The sequence below is a fragment of the Schistocerca cancellata genome, chromosome 3 (genome assembly GCF_023864275.1).
Source record: "Schistocerca cancellata isolate TAMUIC-IGC-003103 chromosome 3, iqSchCanc2.1, whole genome shotgun sequence".
NCBI classification, from domain to species: domain Eukaryota; kingdom Metazoa; phylum Arthropoda; class Insecta; order Orthoptera; family Acrididae; genus Schistocerca; species Schistocerca cancellata.
Genome location: NC_064628.1, coordinates 402,582,187 through 402,606,589, shown reverse-complemented (window position 1 = coordinate 402,606,589; position 24,403 = coordinate 402,582,187). Strand labels below are relative to the sequence as shown.

The following is a 24,403-nucleotide window of genomic DNA, read 5'->3' as shown; positions in this document are numbered from 1 at the left end:
GAGGTACGGCTTCGACCCAGAGGATGGCCCAGTCAACTGGAGAGAGAATCTACCGGAAACCTGCTGACTGTGGGAGGGGTCAGGCTAGGTCAAGGTGAACTTGCCGAAAGCACCCTCAAGTATTACAAATTGACCATGTTTTGGGTGTGTAAGCCATCCCATCTTACAGTGCTGACAAGCTGTGAAAGCTTGTGTCCAATTTTTGCAAACTTGTTTGATGTTTGGGCATATGAAACTGTCCTTTATTAGTTTGGTTGTGGGTCATACTCCTGGGTGTGACAGTCTGAGTAATCGGTCCAAAAAGGCATTCCGCATTTTGAGAGGAATGAGGGGTCTGGTGTGGTTTTGTGACACATCACAACAAACTTGTGCAGAGGAATTGAGCACAGTGTGGGATACTATTTCTGACCTAGTCAGGATAATATCTAGGAGGTTGCATGTTTGTTCATCCTGTTGTGCTTTGTCTACTTCATCGCAGTTGATATCCACTGAAAGTATGTTTATCCGGGTGATTTAGTCTGTGACCATGTTGTCTGGCTCATGAAGGTGCTGGACATTGGTCATAAACTGTGTGGTATAGTCCAGGTGTTACAAATGTTGTTGGCAGCAGTCTTTCAATGTGTTATGAATGTAATCCATGAGTGGAGGTGCTGATCAGTATAAATTGTAAGTTGTCTGCCGTCTATGTTGTCTTTGAAATGACACACCGCTGCATATACTGCCAACAATTCCCAATCATATGCTGACCACTTGAGCTGTGGCACAGATAGTTTCTGTGAAGAAGAAGAAGAAGAAGAAGAAGAAGAAGAAGAAGAAGAAGAAGAAGAAGAAGAAGAAGATACACAGTGGTTGCTGTACTCCTGCTATAGTCTGATGAAGCACTGCTCCAGTCGCCATATTGCTTGTGTCAGTTGTGACTGACAAGGGAGCAATCAGCAGCAGGTGTGCCAACATTGTTAGTTACATGTTCCATAGATCATTTGAAAAGTCTTTTATCAAATTTATTATTTATTTATTTTGCATCAGATGGGCTGACTTTAAACTGATCAAACATTTGTTGAATTTTTTGGCATCCATATAACATCTATTTTGCCACACATATCTTTTTACAGTGGAGCTTGAATGCCAAACGGGGTAAGTATGATCACTGAAAGTTCACTATACCAAGAAATTGGCATAATCTGTAGTGGTTGTGGGATCATAGGCAGCTGGCGGGTGAGTTCTGTGTATAGTGTAGCTGGTCAGTTGCTGTCATTGCTGATGGAATGGGGAAGAAAGGTCATACCAGATTTTCACAGATGGCATTTGTCTTCACTGATGAATGCTGCCAAAATGTTTCATTGCTCCAAAAATGATTTTGAAGTGTTCCTCATGTTCATGCAATGAAAGGGAAAAGACAATATCATCCAGATATGCACAGAAGAAAGAGAATATTTGTATGAAATGCTACCAAATTTCCATTGCCTCTTTCAGGCTATAGGGCATCAACAGAAATTCATAAAGTTCAAATGCGTTGACAACCCACACCTTGGGTATGTACTCTTTGCCCATAGGATTTAGCAAGTAAGCATTTCTACAGTCTATAACACTGAACACAGTAGCACCTGCTAAGGTATGCCTCAAGCCTAGAATGTTCAGGATTGGGTAGCTATTAGCAACTGTAAGAGTGCTCAGTGCCCGATAATTCCCACATAATCAGTACATGCCATTCTCTTTGGGAGCAAGGTGGATGGGCAAGGCCCAAGAGCTATTAGACTGTCTGATCATTCCAGCTTGCAGTAATTTGTCTATAGCAAATTTGACTGGATAAAGTTTGCCTGGGGCCAGCCATCGTACTTTGTGCTGGACCAAGTGGCTGCACATTGTATTAATCGTATGTTCAGTTCTTGTAGCCTACTGATGTAGGCGTGGTGAAGTGTGTAGGCTGAGGTCATCTGGGGTTGAAAGAATTTTAGCATGCTGTCTGATTCTCTGCATGTGGGCTGATAATCTGTCTTCTGACTTTTTCATAACACTGTGTGATCAGCCATAACTCTTCTTCCATTGCATGGCAGTCACAGAGAAGTCATAGATGGTTATCGCAAGCAGCAACCAGATCTGATGCCTGCACCAGTGGGTTGGTATCTGTTGACAGCTGCTGTGCGTACTGTGGTAGGACACCATTGATGCCGATCACAGATCCACCACTGTTGTGGTGTTCAGGGGTCCATGCTTACGATCCAGAGAGAGATGGGAATAATGAAAGTCTGCCCCCCCCCCCCACCCCCTGTCCCCTTTCCCTTGCCAAGACAGGTTCTCTGCTGACTGCGACCAAAAGCTGCTGTTGGAACATGTCATGCAGGCCCATGTCAAACGTTAGAGTGCTGGTTCCATAAGTTGCAATAGGAGAATCCTTTGGATCAGAAAAATAAAAAAAATGTAAATGCTGTGTGGCTAGGGCCTCTCTTGGGGCAGACCATTTGCCTGGTGCAAGTCTTTGGAGTTGATGCCACTTCAGCGACTTGTGTTTTGATGGGTATAAAATGATAAGGACAACACAACACCCAGTGCCTGAATGGAGGAAATCTCTGACCCAGCTGGGAATCAAACCTGGGCTATTGCGTATGACATTCTGTTGTGCTGACCGCTCAGCTAACAAGGGCGGGCGTTTGCAGCAGTAAACCTGTTGGTCAATTGATCTAGTACGTACAATCTGTCATCATTGCATGTAATCATGGTGAAACTAGATTGGCCCATGCCTTGTGATTGTAAGCGACTTGGACAAGTGGTGCAATCCAAGCCACATATTGTGTATTGCATTTAAAGTCTGGGTGACTACACAGTTGCGAGCAGTTGTGTGCTGGAAATGCTACACAGTGGCCGCATCATTCTCTTTTTTGTTTAAGGCCAGACTGTGAGCTCTACACTGTGGCCATCTTCATTGTGCCTGTGGAAATCTGCATAGAGATTCTCTTTCTGAATGTCCAAATTTCTCACGCCTCCCACACTGAGGTTTCCCATGATTCTACCGAATGTGATCAGGTTGATGAAAATTAGAGAATATAATTTTTGTGTGGCAAAGGCCACCATCTTTTCCCTTGTTTTTGGACTTGCATCTGTCTTTGTTAATGCTATCTGTTACAGTTTAAGTTAAGGTTTTTGAGAATTCTACTCGTACTTTGCAAGAAATTTCAGCTGACAAACCAATAAAAATGCATCTAGTGCCCTCTGTTTTGTTTCTTCAAGATTGGCTATGTTGGCATTTGTGTCATTCATTAATTGAATAGTATGTGAACACAGATCAAGCATGAAAACAGAAAGAATGTGTACTGAACTGGGAAAAAAAAGCAAAATAGGAACAGTGAACTGTCCAAGAACAAGAAGTGCAATAAAGAGCAGCCTTAAGCTGCAATGGCGCCGTAGTAAGTGGTCACGATGTTGGACTGCCAAGCGGGTGAGCCGTGTTCGAAACCCCCTCATGCCATTTATTTTTCTCACAACGTTATGATCTGTCTGTCTGGTAATTGAAATGGTTGTTCTCTTTCTGTAGTCTTGGCAGTTGTCGTACTATACATTGGTTGTAGAATATGAGCCATGTGGTGACAATATGTCATCACAAGTAAATGTGATGAATAGTGAGAGTAGGCAAGATACCACATAGATGTCTCACAGAAATGAAAACAACAAATAAATGGGTGTCAACTATGTTACAACAAAGGAATTAGAGTCAAGACCTCCAAACTGGAACACAACTACAAAAATGTTAAAAACAAGTGTTTTGGCAGAGCACAGAGAACTGTGTTGTTGTGAAACTCTTGCATTCATTTGTTGCAGCTTATGTGACAAACTATCATGTTTTCACCATTTCCTTGGAAGTAATCTCATTCACATTCATATGAACACCTTTACCGGGCAAGGAGGCATATCTCACTCACTTACTAGTCATACAAATTAGTTGTGTTGATAAGAGATTCCTGTTGTATGACACGTGTACTGTCACTAATGCCATGTATAATACACCAGATGTGTTTTCTGGTGGAGGATTCTGTTGACTTATTGCCTTGTCATGTAACGTTTGCAGTTCCCATTCAAGAGCTACTTTGTTTCAGCTGCTAATAGAGTAGTTGTGCAGAATACTGTCATTATAGGTCCCTATGGTTACTCTTCGCTGTCGCAAACAGACATTACACATTGACACAGACACAAATTTGATAATACAAACAGTGAAAAATAAAAATTGGCACAAGAGAGCAGTTTGAACATGGCTAGCCATCTTGGTAGTCGAACACTGTAACTAATTAACCATAATGCCATTGCTTTTACATGCTGCTTTATCATGCTGCTTTATATTGAACTTCTTCTCCTTGCACCATTCACTGTTTCCATTTTGCTTTTTTTCCACAGTCCAGCACACCTTTCCGTTTTCATGCTTTATTTGTGTTCAGTTCTTGACGAGCTGTCTACTGGCCCTCCTTACCACTGAATCTGAGGAGAGTGTAATGAGGAGTTTCCCTTGTTAGTTACTGCTTGTCATTCTATCAGAGCCAGTTTAAGTCCCAAGTGACACAAGCAATCACTTGGGGGCGCCAAGATGACAGGGATGCTAGAGGTACCCAAGTGCAATATTTGTATGGAGCATGTTTCACAAATAATGGTGAATACTCAAGTGGGTGAAAGTGTATGAGGGAAGAGGGTTGAGGGAGGGTGGCAAATAAATAGTCATTTGTGTGGAAAAATGTTCTCGGTCTGACCCTGCATTCCATTCTCCCACATTTGCAACTGTCAGTACATTATCTACAAAAATAAAAGTATCTTTCCCTGATCTACCTGGAGGACAAGTCACCAATGATGCTGTACTGGTATCTAGGTCAGGCAGGTACAAGTTAGGAAAGGACTGTTCCCTTCTCTTCCTCTGTAGACTCTCGAACTCCACCATGATTCTAAATTATCAGGTCACATTTGAGCATCATGATCACACAGAAGTTGAATTGCTTCCTGCTTTCTACATCATGCAATTTTGATTACTGTCTGTTACTACCAAAGCACAAAATAACAATGTTCTCAAAGTTCAAAGGAAGGAGAAAGAAATAACCATACAGGCCCAAACCAAAATTTGAAGTCAGAACTTGTTTTTTCCCACTGCTTCTGCCATCATTGTTCTTTCATGATTGGAATGTTGAACCACTACTGTGGTCTCCACCATTATTTCTGACACTACTTTTAGAGGGTGTGGATATGTTCTGCTGGAGGATGGTGGTTTGGGTTGAGCCAGAAGCTGTTTAAATGTTGTACAATCCCTTTATTACTCAAACAGTTAATATGAAAAGCTCAAACCTACATCTTCTGGCACTGGAATGTGGAAGCCCACCCACAAACCCTGATGGCCATGCTGTGCTCAGGGCGGCCAAGTCGTGGTGTGACCTCAGGCAGCCTATGTCCCCCGCCCAGAGTCCGAGCTAAGCAGAGCTGATGTGGGAGCTGAAAATGGCACACAGATTGCTAAGGAGGAGAGACCCACCCAGCCATGGTGAGAGACGGGCTTAGATGTCCAGGGAGCAAATCCCGGACCAGCAGCTAGCTGAAAGCGACTGGCCGTGACGAGTGCCCCAGTGCCCCAGTGCCCCAGAGGCTCGGTGGCTGGGTGGGCCTCAGTTCTATCCTTGACCCACCTGGTAGTGGCCAAACCCTCTGGCAGGAGATCCAGTTGGGATGGCAGTATGGTGGCAGTGACCTCACAGCAGAAACTGGCACTATGCGGTTGACGACTCGACAACCCTCCACTTTGATGAATGATCGACCCATCTGGATGGCCAGTATTTATGTGCAGCAAAGAGGGTTTGCTGTGGCATTGCTGCTGCTGCTGCTGCTGCTGCTGCTGCCGCTGCTGCTGCTGCTGCTGCTGCTGCTGCAAGTGTCACGTACACCATCTACTGAAGTGTCTCTTGTTCCAGTAACTGGCCGGATACCAGCTGGCACGTGGGTGGCAATGCCTAGTGTATTGCTGGCAGTAGCCCACACAACAGTATAGAGCTCTCGTGCCTAGGCTCATATTGCTAGTTGCATGCCTATCAGCCTTCTTGTAGGTCTATAATGATAGTTCAGTTACTAATCCCACTTTTAAGCATTGTAAATTTTCACTTACAACATTATAAACATTGGTGAGTAAATTAAAAAGAAAGAAAAACATATTTTAATAAAATGTTCTATTACTTCAGGGAAGACAACAGTTTACCTGAGTAATAATTCAGGTAGCCCCACATCTACAACTGATGGACAGAGTCCTGAAATTGTGGAGAAGCCTCCACATGTCCCTCTCCAGAAAAGTGGAAATACAAGTGTTGTAATGATACATGGAAGTTTGTCTCGAGAAACGCAAGCAGTTTTCAGTGTAACAAGTACTACAGAGACAGAACTGGGGATGCTTACAACAGTAGTGACTACAGCTGTGGTATCTAATGTGGATGCAGAGCCAACGTTGGCAGTGTCATCGTCATCATCATCATCAGCAGCAGCAGCAGAGCCAACAACAACAACAACACTACCAACAATTACAACAACAACAACAACAACAACAACAACAACAACAACAACAACAACAGAAGAAGAAGAAGAAGAAGAAGAAGAAAAAGAAAAAGAAGAACCAGAAGAAAGAAGAGCAGCAGCATCACCACCACCACCGCCACCACTGCCGCCACCCCCATCAACAACTACTACTACTACTACTACTGCTATTAAAGGTCATTTAAAGATTAACTATTTTATGTTGAGTTTTTAATAGTCTGCAGTGTTACTAACAAACCAAATTACAAAATAACTAAACTGTTCAAACTTGTATGCTCAATGTTCTATATTATTGACTCTAACATTAGAAGCTAAGCTTGTTGCAATTAACACAAAATTAACAATCTATTAACAACATGTAACCACACAGATGGAGACGTTAAATATCAGCAATTATAGACTAGTATAATTTTCATGTAGAGTTAACATGGAAAAAGGAGGAGTTGCAACATACATAAAAGTTGGATACCAAGTTAAAAACATTGAAACAAACAGTTTTTGTGTAGATCAGAACCTATAGCATGTGCTTGTGAGTTGTGCAGAATACTTCTCTAGTAATTGTAACAGTCTATAGATGCCCTCTAGGAAACTTTCAGCTGTTTATGAGAAAACTAGATACATCATTGAGCTACCTGTCAGACAAGAAGAAACAGTTAATAGTTTGTGGAGGTTTCAATATAAATTTCTTAAGATACAGTAAGAAAAATGAACTGGAATCATTATTTGCCTCTTTAAATCTCATTTCAGTGATTAAATTTCCAACTCATGTGAAGTAAGATAGTATGGTCCTGACCAATAACATTTTTATGCACATTGCTCATGTTGAAACAGTTAGTGTGTACCCTGTTGTTAATGGACTGTCGGATCATGATGCGCAATTAATGGAAATAAACAACAGATCTTACACTCCTGAGGCAGCTTCATATAGAGGAGTCAGGCTTATTAATGAGAACAGGATACTGTGTTCTAAGAAAAAGTTGAAACAGGATGTATGGGATAAGGTATATACAGAAAGAGATGTTAATGTCAGTTCAGTTTCTTCTATATTTGTGTCAATATTTGAAAGTTAATTTCCTATTAAATTAGCCAGAAGTTGCATTAAAAAATAAGTTATCCGTGGAGAACTAAGGGAATTAAAATCTCCTTTAAGAGGAAGAGAGAAATTTATATATTTGCCACAATAACTGAAGAACCAATCTTACTTGCAAACTACAGAAAATACTGTACTACATCTATACTTTGCAAACCACTATGAGGTTCATGGCAGAGGGTACATCCCATTGTACAAGTTATTAGGTTTTCTTATTGTGCCATCCACATAAGGAGTGTGGGAAGAATAATTGTTTGAATGCCTCTGTTACTCTAATCTTATCCTCACAATTCCTGTGTGCGAGATACCTAGGCGGCTGTAGTATGTCCATAGAATAATCCTTACAAGCTGGTTCTTGAAACTTTGTTAATAGACTTTCTCGGGATAGCTTATGTCTGGCTACAAGAGTCTGCCATTTCAGTTCCTTCAGTTTCTCTGTGACACTCTCCCATGGAGTAAACAAACCTGTACCCATTCGTGCTGCCCTCCTGCATATAAGTTCAATATCCCCTGTTAGTCCTATCTAGTACAGGTCCCACACATTAGAGCAATATTCTAGGATGGGTCACTTGACTGATTTTTAAGCAATTTCTTTTGTAGACTGACTGCACTCCCCCAGTATTCTACCAATCAACCAAAGTCTAGCACCTGCTTTACCCACGACTGACCCTATGTGATCATTCCATTACATATCTCTACAAAGTGTTACACCCAGGTATTTGTACGAGTTGGCTGATTCCAACAGTGACTCATTGATATTATAGTCATAGGATACTACATTTTTTAATTTTGTGAAGTGCAAAATTTTACATTTCTGAACACTTGGGGGCAAGCTGAAACATAATCAAGATCAGACTGAATATTTATGTAGCTTCTCTCAGTACTTCATTATAGATAACTGAATCATCTGCAAAAAGCCTGATTATATTATTAATGTCTGTGAGATCATTAATATACAACATGAACAGCTGGTGCACACCCAAAGTTACTTCTACATCTGACAATGATTCTCCATTAAAGATAACATGCTGTGTTCTCCCTACCAAAAAGTCCTCAATCCAGTCACAAATTTCACTTGATATCCTATATGATCGTAGTTTTGAAAATAAGCATAGATGGTGTACGGAGTCAAGAAATACTGCATTTACATGGTTTTCTTGATGCAGAGCTTTCAATATGTCATGTGAAAAAAGTGCGAATTGGGTTTTACATAATTGATGTTTTCTAAAACCATGCTGGTTGGCATTGAGGAAATCATTCTGTTCAAGATATCTCATTATGTTTAATCTCAGAATATGTTCAAAGATTCTACAACAAATTGATGTCAACGATATTGGACAATAGTTTTGTGGATCACTTCTACTACCCTTCCTAAAGATGAGTGTGCCCTGTGCCTTTTTCGAGAACTGGGCACAGTTTTTTATTTGAAGGATCTATGATAGATTATAGTGAGAAGAGGGGCTAACTCGGCTGCAAATTCAGTATGGAATATGACAGGGACTCCATCGAGGCCCAGAGTTGTTTCTCAACACCGCTGACACTAATACTTATTTCATTCATCCTTTCAGTGGTACAAGGATTAAATTGGGGCAATTCTCCTGTGTTTCCTGTTGTAAAGAAACACTTGAAAATGGAGTTAAGCATCTGAGCTTTTAGTTTGCTACCCTCAATTTAATTTACTGTCTCATTTGATAGGAACTGGACACTAACTTTGGTGCCACTAGCAGCCTTTACAACAACCAGAATTTCTTGGATTTTGTGAAATGTCATTTGACAGTATTCTGTTACGGTAGTCATTGAAGCATCATGCATTGCTCTCTTGATGGCCAAACACTTTTCATTCAGCATCTCTGTATCTATAGCCCTACACTTTCTTTTACACCTGTTACTTTACGGAAAGTCATTAAAATGTCCTAAAGTATGCATGTCTTAACAAAAATTAATAATGCAGATAATAAGAGTAAAACTCCATGAGATGTGATCAAACAGGAGTCAGGACAGACAGCTGGTCTACAATATACCATAACAAATTAAATGAAAATGTTGTGATTTATAATTTATGAGGGTCATTCAATAATTAAAGAGACAAATTGGTCTGGAGAAAAAAGCATTTATTTTTAGAAAAAGATACTTCTTCTACTTTTCAACATAATTCCATTGAACATTTATGCACTTGTTCCAACAGGCTACAAGCTCTTTTATTCCAGCTGCAAAGAACTCTTTATCTTAATGTTTGAACCAATTTCCCACAAAATTTTTACGTCCTCAACATCCTGGAACCTCTTCCCACGTAATGCCTCCTTCAGTGTGCCAAACAAATGGAAATCACTAGGTGCTAAATAAGGACTGAAATGGGGATGAGGTAGTACTTCCCAGTCCATTTTGTTGATGATTTCACAGGTCAGTTGAGCAATGTGAGTTCGTGCATTGTCCTACTGGAGAATCACACCTCTCCTCTGAGATTGACGATGTCTCTCTCTCATAGATGGCTTCACCTTGTTTAAAAGCAAATCCGAATTGTATTGGCTGTTCATTGTACACTGCTCTTCGAGATAATCACAGAAAACTGGACCTTCACAATCCCAAAGCACCGTCAACATGACTTTTCCTGCTGATGCTTGGGTTTTGAATTTTTTCTTGACAGTTGAGTTGGGATGCTTCCACTCCATGCTTTGTCTTTTTGATTCTTGCTCATAGAAGTGAATACAAGTTTCATCACAAGTTAAATTTTTGTTGAGGAAGTGCTCACCTTCTCTTTCATAACGTTCCTTTTGTTCTGTGCACACTCTCAACCTTGTTTCCATGTGTAGCCACGTCAACTCCTTTGGGGCCCATCTTGCACATTTTGCGGTACTTCAGCTTCTTACAAATAATCTTGTGAACTGTACCAATACTAATTTGAACCTTATCTACTATCATTTCCACAGTCACACAGGAGTCGGCATGAATAATGTCATCAATTCGACTTTCAAGCGAGGGAGTTGAAACTGCAACTGGTTGGTCAGAATGGTGTTTGTCAGTCATTGAGTTGCAACAATTTTTGAACTGCTCTACCCACTTGTAAAAATTTGCACAATTCATACAACCTTCACCATAACCTTTAGATATTCTACAGTATATATTTATTGGTTTCTCGCCTTCCACAAGTAAAAAACGAATAACAGAACGTTGTTCAACTAATGTGGATTTTTCAAGCAGACTCACCACCATTAAATGTATTTTTGAGATTATAAACAAAACAGCTGATCAGGGCTCATCCCAGTGAGGCCAACTTAAAGCCATAAAAGAACCAAACTTGCACTATGAACAGTTTTTTCCCCAGACCAAATTGTCACTTTAATTATTGAATGACTCTCATAAATGTTGCAAATACTTCTAACAATCACTTTCTAAATGCAGCAGCAAAAGTAGGATTAAGTTGTTCAATTGAAGAAGCAAGGGAATGTATTAAAAATATTCCACAAAACTTTAAGCATCTAGAAGTGGCATCAAAATCCTTTTCTGAAATTAATATATTTATAAAATTCTAGTTCATATGGTGTTAATGGCATTTCAAACAGAATTCTGAAAATTTGTTCTAACTTAATTGTTCTACTTAATAACTAATGTTCTTAGTGATATACATAATCCACTATTGACACAGGGAATTTTTCCAGACAGATCAAAATATGTTAAACCTCATAATAAGAAATGTGACAAGAAAAAGTTAAATAATCGTCGTCCAGTTTCGTTACTGCCAGATTTTTCCAAAATATTCAAAAAATTGATGCACTGAAGAGAAGTCTCTCATTTAAGTAGAAACAGTTCAAGTAGTATATCACAGTTTGGAATCCAGAAGGGTGCTCAGCTGAGAATGTTACTTATACATTCACTCGCCAAATATTACAAGCCTTAAATAATAAAATACAGCCAGTTTGTAATTTTGTAATCTGTCCAAGGTGTCTTATTGGGTAGATCATGCTCTCTTAGAAAATCTCAGGTTATGTAGAATTAATGGTTTTACACACATCTGGTTTGAATTGTACTTAACATCAAATAAAGTTTTGAAAGGTGGAAAATGTTAGTGATGAGGGAGAAATAATGAAGCCCTGTGGGGTTCAATTCTGGGTCCATTCCTATTCCTTATATGAGGTGTGATCAAAAGGTAATAGGAATTTTTTAATTTTGCAGGCTTTGTACTTCAAAGTTTCAATTTTTTTTACGCATGGTCTTGGTACAGGTTTCCATTTTCAGCTGATTTGAATATTTAGTTTGTTGCTGCTGGTCAAAAAGATTATATGTGTTTTAGAGTGCTTTGCAAATTTTTACTTTCGAAAAAGATGGATGAAAGAACATTGCTTGAAAAATGGAAGAAAGCGCAGCACCACATATTAAATGCTGATTTTGACTTTTGGTGAATCTATTATGAGTAGGACAAAAGATTATGAATGCTACAAATGTTTCAATGAGGGTCAAGATGATGATGAAGACAATGATTGCCCTGGCTCACCTGGCATATCAGTTACTGATGACAATGTGGAAGAAATAAAAAAAAATGGTTCTGGAAAATTAACAGATCACCATCAGAGAGGTTGCTCATGATGTCAGCACATACTTTCGTGCATGCCAAGCAATTTTATTTATATATTTTTCTATTTTTTTTTAAAGCTTTAAACATGTAGCGCCGGCCGAAGTGGCCGTGCGGTTAAAGGCGCTGCAGTCTGGAACCGCAAGACCGCTACGGTCGCAGGTTCGAATCCTGCCTCGGGCATGGATGTTTGTGATGTCCTTAGTTTAGTTAGGTTTAACTAGTTCTAAGTTCTAGGGGACTAATGACCTCAGCAGTTGAGTCCCATAGTGCTCAGAGCCATTTGAACCATTTTTTAAACATGTAGCAACAAAGTTTGTTTGAGATTGTTGGATTTTGACCAAAAACATCATGTGGACACAGCTCAGAAATTGCTGAATGAAGTCAAACTACGATCTAGAACTTCTAAAGAAGGTTACAAGTGATGAAGCATGGAATAAAGTTATCAAACAATGGGAAATCCAGGATGAAAGGTAACAATATTATGAGAAGGATTATAAGTATGATGTTGAAGCCACGGCCCAGTCATTCCAATGGAAACTGCCTGAACAGCCAGACCGGAAAAAAAAAAAAAAATTCGATAAGCATGATCACAAATGAAGTTTCTTCTCGCTGTTTTCTTTGATTACTATGGGATAGTGGATCATGAGTTTTTGCTTTATGGTTGCATGGTCAACATGGAATACTATGTGGAAGTAATGCACTATTTGCATGAAGAAATCCCAAGAAAAGGACCAGAACTGTGACAAAATCACTCATGGGAATCACATTATGATAATGCTCCCACTCACACCTCAATGTTCGTTCCACTGTATGTGCCATGCATGGCCCCCTGCAACTCCTTTCTATTCCTGAAAAGAACCATGAAAGGACATAAATGTAACACCATCTTGGGCTCAGGAGCATGTGACAGTTACTGGTCAATGAAATTTAATAATACTTCACCAACAGCCGTTGTTTTGATATTGTTTTGTCAGGCAACACGGTTTGATGTCCCAGTCACATCATCTTCAGGTCTTTCAGATGAATGACGCTAGGTACCACTCGTGCATTCATAAGATAAGGCACTAATATTTGTGTCCGCTGAATATTGGTGCCTTGTCTAATGGGAGTGGTACTTGGTATCATTTATGCGACTGGCTGAAGGGGACTTTACTGGAACATCAAAACTGGTTGCCTTATAAAACAATATCAAAATAATGGCGGTTGCTACAGTATTATACCATTTCATGAAAGGATGTAATTTTTCCACCATTGATGAGATAAAAACAGAATCACTGAAGGAGCTGAACACTATAAAGAAAAGTGAGTTCCAGAAGTGCTTCCAAGACCGGAAAAAGCACTGACATAAGTGTATTACATCTGAGAAGGATTACTTTGAAGGGGACAGAGATGATTAATAAAGATTCTTAAAGAAAAACAAAAATTCACATTACTTCTTGATCAAACTCCATATATGTGAATGACCTTCCACTTAATATTCAAAAAGCAGAACTGGTACTCTTCACAGATGATACTAGTATTACAATAAATATTCTTAGAGCAGTGGTTCCCAACATGATGTGAGAGATTTATAGGCACACTGCTCATAAGAAAGCAGAAACATGTGATTTGATGGGTAAAAATTTTGTATTCCTATTACAGTTATTGAGTACATATTTTGTAGATTTACCAACATCTGTTTTGCCTCACACATCACCAAATTATCGCTGGCACAACAAATTCTTCAGTCTATGTTCTGTATTCATAACTCAGTATTACAACTGTTGTGCTCTATAGAAATAAATAGTATCTTATGGGTTTTGAATGTTTGCTTAAAGAAGATTGTAAAATGAGGAATGTATTAAGTGTGGATTCACATATATTGAAAATGAAAATGTCCAACTGTCACAGTGTGTTGTGAGTCATATATTCTCAGTAATGACTTATTGCAGCCAGTATGTCTGAATATCATCTAACAACAAGTGACCCAGTGTTGAAAAATAAAAACAGAGTTTTTTGTTGGAAAAAGAAATTCTTTAAATCACATGAAATGATTCTGGTGGGCTCTTTCAGCAGGAAAATCAAGAAGTTATTGAAGCATCATATGAGAACCTCATAATATCATTCAGACAGTAATCAAAACCTTGCATTCTCACTGTAACCAGAATTGTTTCTGGAGAAGATATTTAGTGAAAAATGGACATGATACCTCTTTCAAACAATAGTGTGCATTGTGGGATTGAAGAAATGGTCCTGAATGTGAAAGTACAGATAGATAAAAGACTGAAAAGTCTCAATTTTTGGCTTTGCAGTGTGACAGGTGAACTGATATAAATCAACAATACCAGCATCACTCAATAAGATAGTGCTGATTTGTGGACCAGGAGAAAATAATGAAAGAATTATTGTTTTCCAAAATCCTGTAAACAATGTCAAAAGGCTCTGATGTATTTTCTGTCATTAATGCATTTTAATTGAAAATGGTTTGACTTGAGACAGACTTATGGGAATCGGTACTAATGGTGCACCAGTCATGTTAGCTTCCCATTCTGGCACCCTAAGCACTGCCAAAGAAAAAGAATCATTATCTTACTGTTTCCCACTGTATGATCCACAAACAAGCATCAAAAGCTTTGCTTGAAACTGAACACTGCACTGAAATTGGCTATCAGTGTGGTTAATAAAATTAAGTCAATTGCTGTGAACACTCTTTTTCCTGAGTCCTATTTAATGATCACAGTATTGAACACCAATCTTTAATCTTTCATCACAAGTCTGGTGGCTTTTGAAGGGTAGTATACTTAGCAGGCTAATGAACTGAAAATGAAAATGGAGGCAGAACTAATTCTTTTGAACCAAGGGAAAGTTGGGCTTAATTGTTCATTCAGTGATGACAGCTCTATATTTTCCCTAGCATATGTTGTGGACTTCTTTGAAACCCTCAATAATCTGAATTTGAAACTACAAGGTAGAAACACCACAATAATGTTTGCCAGTGACACCAGGCATGCCTTCTTGGGAAAAACCCAACTATGTAAGTGTCACCTGGATGCTCCCTTTACTAACTTCTCATTCAATGAACTTCTAGAGGTGCAACAGCACAATGTCAATAAGTGGAGAGTTGTCATCAGTGAACACTTGGAACACCTTCAAGAAGAGTTAAAACTTAGTTCTCCTCATTTGTCTTCAGAAGACTGGTAGTGCAAATTTGCAAGAACACCCTTCAATACTGATGTGCTTCACTTTTTTATGTAATACATGAAGATGCAACTGAACTGAAACATAATTTGAGTGCTAAAGAATAGCTTCAGCAAACTAGGTTATAATGATTTTAGGCTAGTGTACTTCCTATTTATCCAGGAGTGACAAAGGAAACCTTAAAATTGCTTGTATAGTTCTTATCTACATATCAACGTGAGACCAGATTCTTGACACAAGCCATCACAAAAACAAAACACCACAGTCATCTGATTGTGGAAAATGACATTAGATGTGCTTAAACAAGTTTGAAACCAAATTTTCATGATCTGTCTAAAGAAAAAAAAATCTAGAGTTTCATTTATATTCAGAATTTCTCTTGTGACTCATCACAAAAAAAGGTTTGATGTAAAAAGTGTTGGTTAAGTGAAAACAATATGATTAGGTATTTAAGTATGATATAAAGACATTTAAAGATTCAGACGTGCCTATCGCAACTCAGCATCTCCGCTATATGGTGAGTAGCAACTTTCCTTCTCTGGTATTGTTACATTCCATCCTGGATTTTCCATTGTTTGATATAAAGACATTTCTATGTTGGGCACTATATTCTTTGAAACACTGTAGTTATGTAATACTCTACATTTGATGACCCTCTTTTACTAAAGTGTGGATTGTAAATTATTGTCAAATAAAGTTTTTCAAAAGACGCAAAAAATTAATAAATAAATTAAAGAATTTAACATAGGGGAGCATAAGGTATTCTGGGGTTGTAAAATGAGGGGCAACATACAGTAAAGAATGGAAACCACTGCATAGAGTAAAGTGACAGGAGAGATTTTTAATGTTTTCCAAAAAATTATTAGGTGATGATAGAAGGTACACCAATCAGTCACAACTTGTGTTTATTGTTTCAGATCTAGATTTCAGTCACAGAGTGATGACCTTCAATGCAGGAGACAAAGTTAACACATTCCAGTCATTATTTGTCATAGCATTCTTGGACTATACATATCAAGAGTTCCATGAGGGCTATGCCAAATAACAACTTAAATGTTTTAACTTTATCTCCTGCAGTGACGCAATTCTAGATGTAGATTTGGTACAATAAACACAAGTTACAACTGATTGCTGTATCTTTCTTACCAGCTGAAATAAGTACAACCACTGAGCACCTCCAGATGGAGTAAAATTTAAAAAAAAATTATTAAGTGGTTCTCAGTAAATGGACTCTCCCAAAATTTTTAATAAAACACACTATATTCAGTTCTGCGCAACAGTGTCATACCAGCTATTGATGTAGCACATGAGCAACAGCAAACAGGGTAGAATGCTCTGAATTTTTGGGTGTAGATACTGATAGAAAGCATTAGGTGGAAGAAGCATACTGCTTAGCTTCTCAAACAATTAAGTACAGTTACTTTTGCTCTTCATATAATTGCTAATCTTTAAAATAAACTAATTAATACCTTGTCATATTTTGCATATTTTCACTCAGTAATGTCTTACAGAATAATTTTCACTCAGACATAAAGTACTGATTCCATAAAAGAGAGCAGTAGGAATGATATGTGATGATTGCACATGGTAATCATGTAGGTACCTCTTCAAGGAGCTGGGCATTTTAACTGCACCATCACAATGCATACATTTGCTAAAGAAATTAGTCATAAATAATCCATCACAACTTGAGAACAACAGTGATGCTCATAGCTATAAAATTGGAGGAGAAATATGACATTTATTACCCATTGTTAAAGGTGTCAATATGCAGCAAGAAATATTTTGATCATTTGACCAATGACATAAAATGTCTGACAGGTAGCAAAGAAAGTTTTAAATCTAACCTAAAATCATTTCTACCAGAAAACTCATCCTATTCCATAGATAAATTATTATTTAAGAAGTACCATCGTAGTTTTTAATTGTAGTTGCATGTTTAGGAGTAAAAAATAACATGTTTATTAATGTTAATATTAATGATATGTATACATCATCTTAACTGACTCATTCCACATAATTTCCGTGAAATAGTTGTTCAAATTATATGTGAAACATGTAACTAATAAACTTAAGGGAACTAAAATGCTTGTAAAATTAAATCTATACCTGTCTATTAACTTTCTAATCATCCCCCCCCCACTTGCCCTCCTTCCTTTTTAACATTCATGTATTCCTCTAAGTTCCAAGTTGTACTATCCATTCCTCTTTCCACATCTCTTCTCCTTTAATTGACTTAACTTCTTACTCTGTCTCCAGCATGTCTGAACTAAAGCTGACTCAGAGCTGACAATGTCCTATCTTTGACCCCCTCTTTTCTCTGATGCCTTCAGTCCTTGTCCTCATATGAGGTGGGTCCCTCTCAGCCTAGAGGCTGAGCAACCTATTCCTCCATCCCAACCTTCTGCATCTTATCCACCTTTCTTTCCCGAGAAACTGCTATGCAAGTTACAAAATCTGGGTACAGTTTTTGCAACTTTCTAATATTTCTGTCAACAACTACAAGGAATTTCACTCCATGTAAGTACTGGGCAGACACTCTTCCTCCTTATTTTCGTACATTTCATCAGTTTACTTTTCCTATTGATAAAACTTCGATTTCTATCATCAGAAGTACATTGGAAAGTTGTTAAATGTAAACTTTCACCACCAGAAATAAAATGTGCCAAATTCTTGATATACAGATCTGTTTGACCCACATATGGTGGTAATAATTTTGTCAAGAACAGTAATTATGCCGTCAAGAACTTGGCAATCGAATAGGTAGGTGAACTAATAGCACACACTCTAGGTATTAAAGGAACGTATTCTTTGTGCACCTTTGGCAACCCATACAGTCGTTGTGGTAGTGCAACTGAATTTAACAGATTTTCTTGAACTCTCTTTTCAGTAGAGGAAGTTTTTATGAACAACGTAACAGTCTAAGAACTTTTGCAGTGGGATCTCTACTCAGTTTCCTAAATGTCTGCAAAGTCAGTAGCGAGTCGAGGTGTGAATTGGACACTTAATCTATGCATCTCACATTAATGAGGAAGACAGTGATGAGCAGCAGCCATTGGTGAAGGGATAAAATTAGTACAGCCAGTACTTTTTATGAGCTAAAATGGTCAATATTTGTTTTTAACCATGGGAATGGAATTTGCATGCCAAGAGGCTGGTCAGGTGCTCAAAATGCAAATGGAGAGGAAAACCATTTTCTTATCATTTTTGCCAAAAAATTTGGTGCTCCCAAATTTTGCTGCAATAGGGGACTGCCCAGTTCACCTATCAGTACCATGAAAAACCAGTCTGAAGTTGCAAATTTTTCTTTTTTTATTCACTTGATGATCAGTCTTATGCTGCGACCCATTTTCAAATCATTGTAACATAGTAAAAAACAGTATTTCTGAAGATGTGAAAACCATGTCAAAAATGTGCAATGAACCATGGCAAAAATGCACATACATACTTTTCATTGCATATTTCTGACTTGGTTTTCACATCATCAGAAATACTATTTTTTACTATCATTTGAAAATGAGTCTCGGCCCAAAATTAGTTATAGAGTCCATCACAATTTCAAAGATTGGCAATTATATGAAGAGCAAAAGTAACTGTACTTAATTGTTTGAGAAGCTAAGCAGCATGCTTCTTCCAGCTAATGCTTTCATCTGTATGTACACCCAAAAATTCAGAGCATTCTACCCTGTTTGCTGTTGCTCATGTGCTACATCAATAGCTAGTATGACACTGTTGCGCAGAACTGAATATAGTGTGTTTTATTGAAAATTTAGGGAGAGTCTATTTACTGAGAACCACTTAATAATTTTTTAAAATTTTGCTCCATCTGGAGGTGCTCAGTGGCTGCACTTATTTCAGCTAATAAGAAAGATTCAGCAATCAATTGTAACTTGTGTTTATTGTTGAGTCAAAAAAATTTTGCAACTTTGGACTGGTTTTTCATTCTACTGATTAACTGAAGTTGATAACGTACAGCTACACCAGCATGCTGAAGTTCATGAAGTGGTTTATCTATTATCTTTGTGAGTAGCTCTGTGGCAGAGAAAGAGAGAGAGACTGTATAAAATGTATCTGGAAATATAACTGCCTGAAAAACAGCTGCTAAAAGTGCATGTTTGTTGATAACTGTTTATGCTAGCTTTGCTTGCAGAATATGCATATACCTATAAGAAAAATTGAGGTAGAAGGAGGGAGGGGAGGGGAAAGATTATATGTTGACTCCTCCAGGAGCAAAATGGATTCAAACTAAAGTACATTAAGCAGTATGTGTAGTATAAGTGCACACTCTTACAATTCTCATGGCTGGATGCTGGTTGTTTACAAATTTGTAATTTACTACTTATTTCTATTCAAGAATTCTTCTTAGGTGGAAGAGGGGCTAAGCAGAAATCACTTTAACCCACATGGGAAGATAGTCAAAAAATTTTATAGCTGTGTGTTTCACTCCTTTCAGTGCCAATGTTCGAACCACTAGACAGAAGTGCTGACAATTTTTTTCCTTCTGATATTGTTACTTCAAACTCTTTCTTTTATTCAAATTACCATGTGCTCTTGACAACAAATTTCATCAGCATTTAAATACATTAAAAAAAGAAAGAAATAATGCACCACAAAGGAATTATCTGAATGGTACAGAAACTGGTCTATGTTACAGACAAACAAATGATTATGATTTCTGAAAAATTGGATGATTTATTCAAGAAAAAGAGCTTCATGGTTTGAGCAAGTAAATAATATGTTGGTCTACCTCTGGCCCTCATGAAAGCAGTTATTCAGCTTGGCATTGATGGACAGAGTTGTTGGATGTCCTCTTGAGGTATATTGTGTGTAATGCTGTCTGACTGGTGCATTAGATCATCAGAATCTTGAACTGGTTGAAGGGCCCTACCCATAATGCTCCAAACATTCTCAAATGGAGAGAGATCTGGTGAACTTACTGGCCAAGGAAGGGTTTGGAAAGTGTGAAGACCAAGAAGTAGAAACTCTTGCTGTGTGCACATGGGCATTTGTTGTTGTTGTGGTCTTCAGTCCTGAGACTGGTTTGATGCAGCTCTCCATGCTACTCTATCCCGTGCAAGCTTCTTCATCTCACATGGGCATTATCTTGTTGAAATGTGAACAGAGGATGGCTTGCCATTATGGGCAACAAGGCACGATGTTGAATATCACTGACATACCATGGTGCTATAAGGGTGCCAGTGATGACAGCCAAACAAGTCCTGCTATGAAATGAAATGGCACTGCAGACCATCGCTCCCAGCTGTCGGGCTGTACGCCAGATGACAGTCGGTTTGAAACAAGACTCATCACTGAAGACAATTCATGCCAGTCAATGAAACTTCAGGCTGAATGTGTCTGACATGACTGCAAATAGGCTTATTGGTGTATAGAGATCAACAGTTGTATGCATAAGGGGTGCCATTTGCTCGACCTCCTTTCTGTGAGCTACCTGTTAATGGTCCTTGCGGGCAGTGAAAGTTACATACCAGATCAGTGATAATGATGAATCCAGGCATCTGAGTACCTCTCTGATGATTACGTGATCCTCACGTTCTGTCTTCTCTCTGGGTTGACCGCTTCATTCTAGACATTGTGTTCGGCCATTGTTCACCGATTCCTCCTGACATAGTCAGAGTAGTGGCATTGCTCCTCTTCAGATGCTGAGTGATTCACCAATTACTCCAACTGACTTCTTTGAACCCAGCTACATGTCCTGTCTCAAATGCTGACATCTGCATATATTGTGCACGCACTTGTCTGTGAGGCATTGCTGTCTGACTGAGTAAATGGAATGAAATTTGCAAAGAATTTATGCCCTGGAATGACATGTCCCCTCTTTACTATCCTTGCCAGCTGCACAGTGAAAAGTTTGCATTTTCCATTGATATTTGTATGAATTTCAGTTTGTGACCAATCTGCATAACTCTTTATAATGTGAGACTATGGATAATATTCCCAATTGTGTAAACAGATGGCTGCGAGATGTATGTGAGTGAATCCCACAGAAAGTTCTTGTTATTTGCTTTTGTGAAATGAATGCTTTTTACCTAAGTGAGAAGTTACCTCAGAATATTATCCCAGCCAACATCAGTGGTGAAAATATGCTGAATATGGTAACTTACAAATTTCTGCATCCCCAAATTTGGCACTGGACAAAATGTTTTAGCAGATCTACTGCATGGTTTTCCCATCTAAGTTTTTCATCAGTGTGCACACTCAAAAGCAGTAAACTTTTTACCCCATTTATTATTTTTTGTTGGCATACTACACTTTTTGATAGTATGAAAGTGGATGATCTATACACTGGAGAACAGATTCTATTTACATCTCCAAGCATTCACTCCTGCAGAAGGATTCCCATAGGCTCTGTAGCTAGACTGGCAGGCTTGTGTTGCCATGGACAGCTGAAGCTATCTCCACCAAGGAGGTGAGCACAGTATTCTTCTGTGCTATGGCGAAACTCAGTGGATTTTCTCCCTGTAGACAGAATGGCCCAGTGGGCTAGCTGCATTTTTCTTTTTATGAGTGTGCAGGTATCCATTTTCTTCCACCTACATCATAAACCTCAATATTGTTTCAAGCTGTCAAGGTGTTATAAGAATTCAGGTTTTCTTTACCATTTGGTTAAACAGCAAACGTGTGATTTGTGCATCTGTAGACCAGTGTCCCTTAATGATGTTTCTGCCACTTTGCTTATAAAATGGGATTATTTCATCATTCTTAAATAATGTCATTGTGTCTGAAAATCTGCAGTTACCTGGAAAATCTAAAAAGAAATCGAGAAAGACTTCCATTAGTCTATAAATAAAATAATGAAATAGTTAAAAAAAATCTTAAAACTGCACCTCTTTGTTCCTTTCCTATGTGATTGCCATTTAGATTTGAGTATTTATCACATCTCTTAAGCTGACGAATTAATTCTCCATAAAACTGTACTGTGAGCTTGTGACAGAATCTCAACATTCATCAGAGTCAAAACATTGTGAACTGAGCCATTTTTTCGTGAGCACACTGGTTGCAATTGTGCTCAGTAGTCACTCTCCCTGCGCACTTGCAGCATCTTCACTCTTCACATTTGGTCTATTTGCAGTATACATTTTGTCATGAATTTTGCCAACTTTGAGATTTCTGCTGCTAAAGCTGTATTATAGAATGGATTACACATATGGTGAGATTTTAAAATGCAACGCTCATTTTGAATGTCAAATAAGAAGCAATGGGTTTTTCTTGCTATCGCACCTCTAAGCAAACTGACATACAACGTGAGTCTGTGTTGGTTCACACTGTGTTGCTTCGCACACGATGTTAAAATGTAGTCACTTTCTGGATAGCCTTTGTAAGATGCTCCATCTATGTTTGCATGCTAATGAATAATGAACTTTTATGGAATGCCCAAACATGTATAATTAATACATATCACGTAATTTCAAGAGAGTAATGAAATAAATTTTGAGCAAATATGGTATTATTTATTGTTAAAGTTGCTTAGAATTCCTCTTACCTTTCAGTGATACGTTTGCTTCACAGGTGTTGGAAGCAAACCAGTGAGGAGTCCTACATATGTCCGAACGGTGGCTCGGCCCTTGCCAGGAAGCAGGTTGTCAGTCGCTGGAACAGCGAGTCCACTGGATTCTCCAGAGGAACAAGATTCTCCAGCAAGTGTGGTACATGATGTGAAGCCAAACGCTTCTTTCCTTTGGCGATCGAATCAACCGGCAAAACTGACAACAGTGAGCAGCACTGATGTTTACAGGAATGAAGGGGATAATGGAAAACAGGTATGAACAAGGAAATTGTGGAACACGAAATTAACTGAGCTTGGGTATGATGAGTAAACAGTTTTCATTCATTTAAAATTTAAAGGTAAATCTGTCATTAAGGTGAAGGTTGGTTTGACTGCCAGAGTGCACGGTACTACTGGAAGTGGCATGCCATTGCTTTCCTCTGACTTTTGAACTGATCTGACTATCCATTTACAGAGTTAGAGGGGGAACTGTGGGTCTTTGGATTTGTAGACTAGCACTTGCCAAATGAGCCACACTTTTACCATAACAATTATCTCGTAAACATCACAATTTATTAAGTAGTAGATCTATAGCCACGTTCAAAACAAAACCTGTTTTGGGGTAAAATTTGTAAGTCAGTCTTACTTCAGTATTCATTGTGTTTTGTTGAGTTCTAAATGGAAGAGTTCTTTGGGTCAGTTGAACTGAACATACAGCAGAACAGGAGGGTATTGCAGAGAAAGCAGAATATTCGTCACTCAAGTACTGGTCTCTTTGACCAAACCGTTTTAGAGCCTACATGGCTATTTGATGCTATATTTGCATAAGATAAACTATTAGTGTAATAAGCCATCTTAAATTATACAGCAAGAATGTAGGGTTGTCAAAAACTAGTAAGCTTCCATTGCTGATGTTGGAATAGTATTCAACATCAGCTGTAACATGTAATAGTAGAATAGTATTAAACTCATTGATGGTGGAGCATTTAGTATTGTTTACAAAATGTGAATCAACAGTTTCAAAGTATTAAATTTCTAACTAATTATTTGATAGGTCTCATACTTCTGTGTCCGCACTTTCATTGGTTGTACAGTGAGAATGACTTTCTGTAAAGCTACTTCTAGATAATTTGTATAATAGATTTCTGACATCCAAACAAATAATATTCTGGTTTCCTCCTCCTCCTACCATTTTGAGAGTCTGATGTTCTGCATCATTTTGTCTTTCAGTGTCCTCCTGCAGTAGTGCCTCCACATGAGAACTTCCCATCAAACAGCTTAAATTCAAGTTTACCCAGCTATTAGTAATTCTCTGGGGTTTTAGCATCTGCTCGTAGTCCACCGTTTAGCTCATAAATGTTTCCTTTTTTTTCCCTGTCTTGCTGTTAAAAGTTTTGAAATGATAAATAACCTGTATACTTCACTTAAGAATTCCTCTAAATTTTCTTTCTTTTAAGCAAGATAAATTGTTATCTGTTTCCATTGCACTTGCACTTCTGTTCTTGTTCTGAAGTTTTTTCAA

General features: G+C 38.3%; 1 protein-coding gene across 1 annotated transcript in view; it reads left to right on the top strand.

Annotated features, from left to right (window-relative positions):
• LOC126175148 (uncharacterized) overlaps positions 1-24,403 on the top strand; it is a 215,756-nt gene that overhangs the window by 44,742 nt on the left and 146,611 nt on the right. The window contains exons 4-5 of the mRNA XM_049921710.1: positions 6,195-6,716; positions 22,905-23,155. Of these exons, the coding sequence (XP_049777667.1) occupies positions 6,195-6,716; positions 22,905-23,155 (773 nt within the window). The remainder of the gene's footprint in view (positions 1-6,194; positions 6,717-22,904; positions 23,156-24,403) is intronic.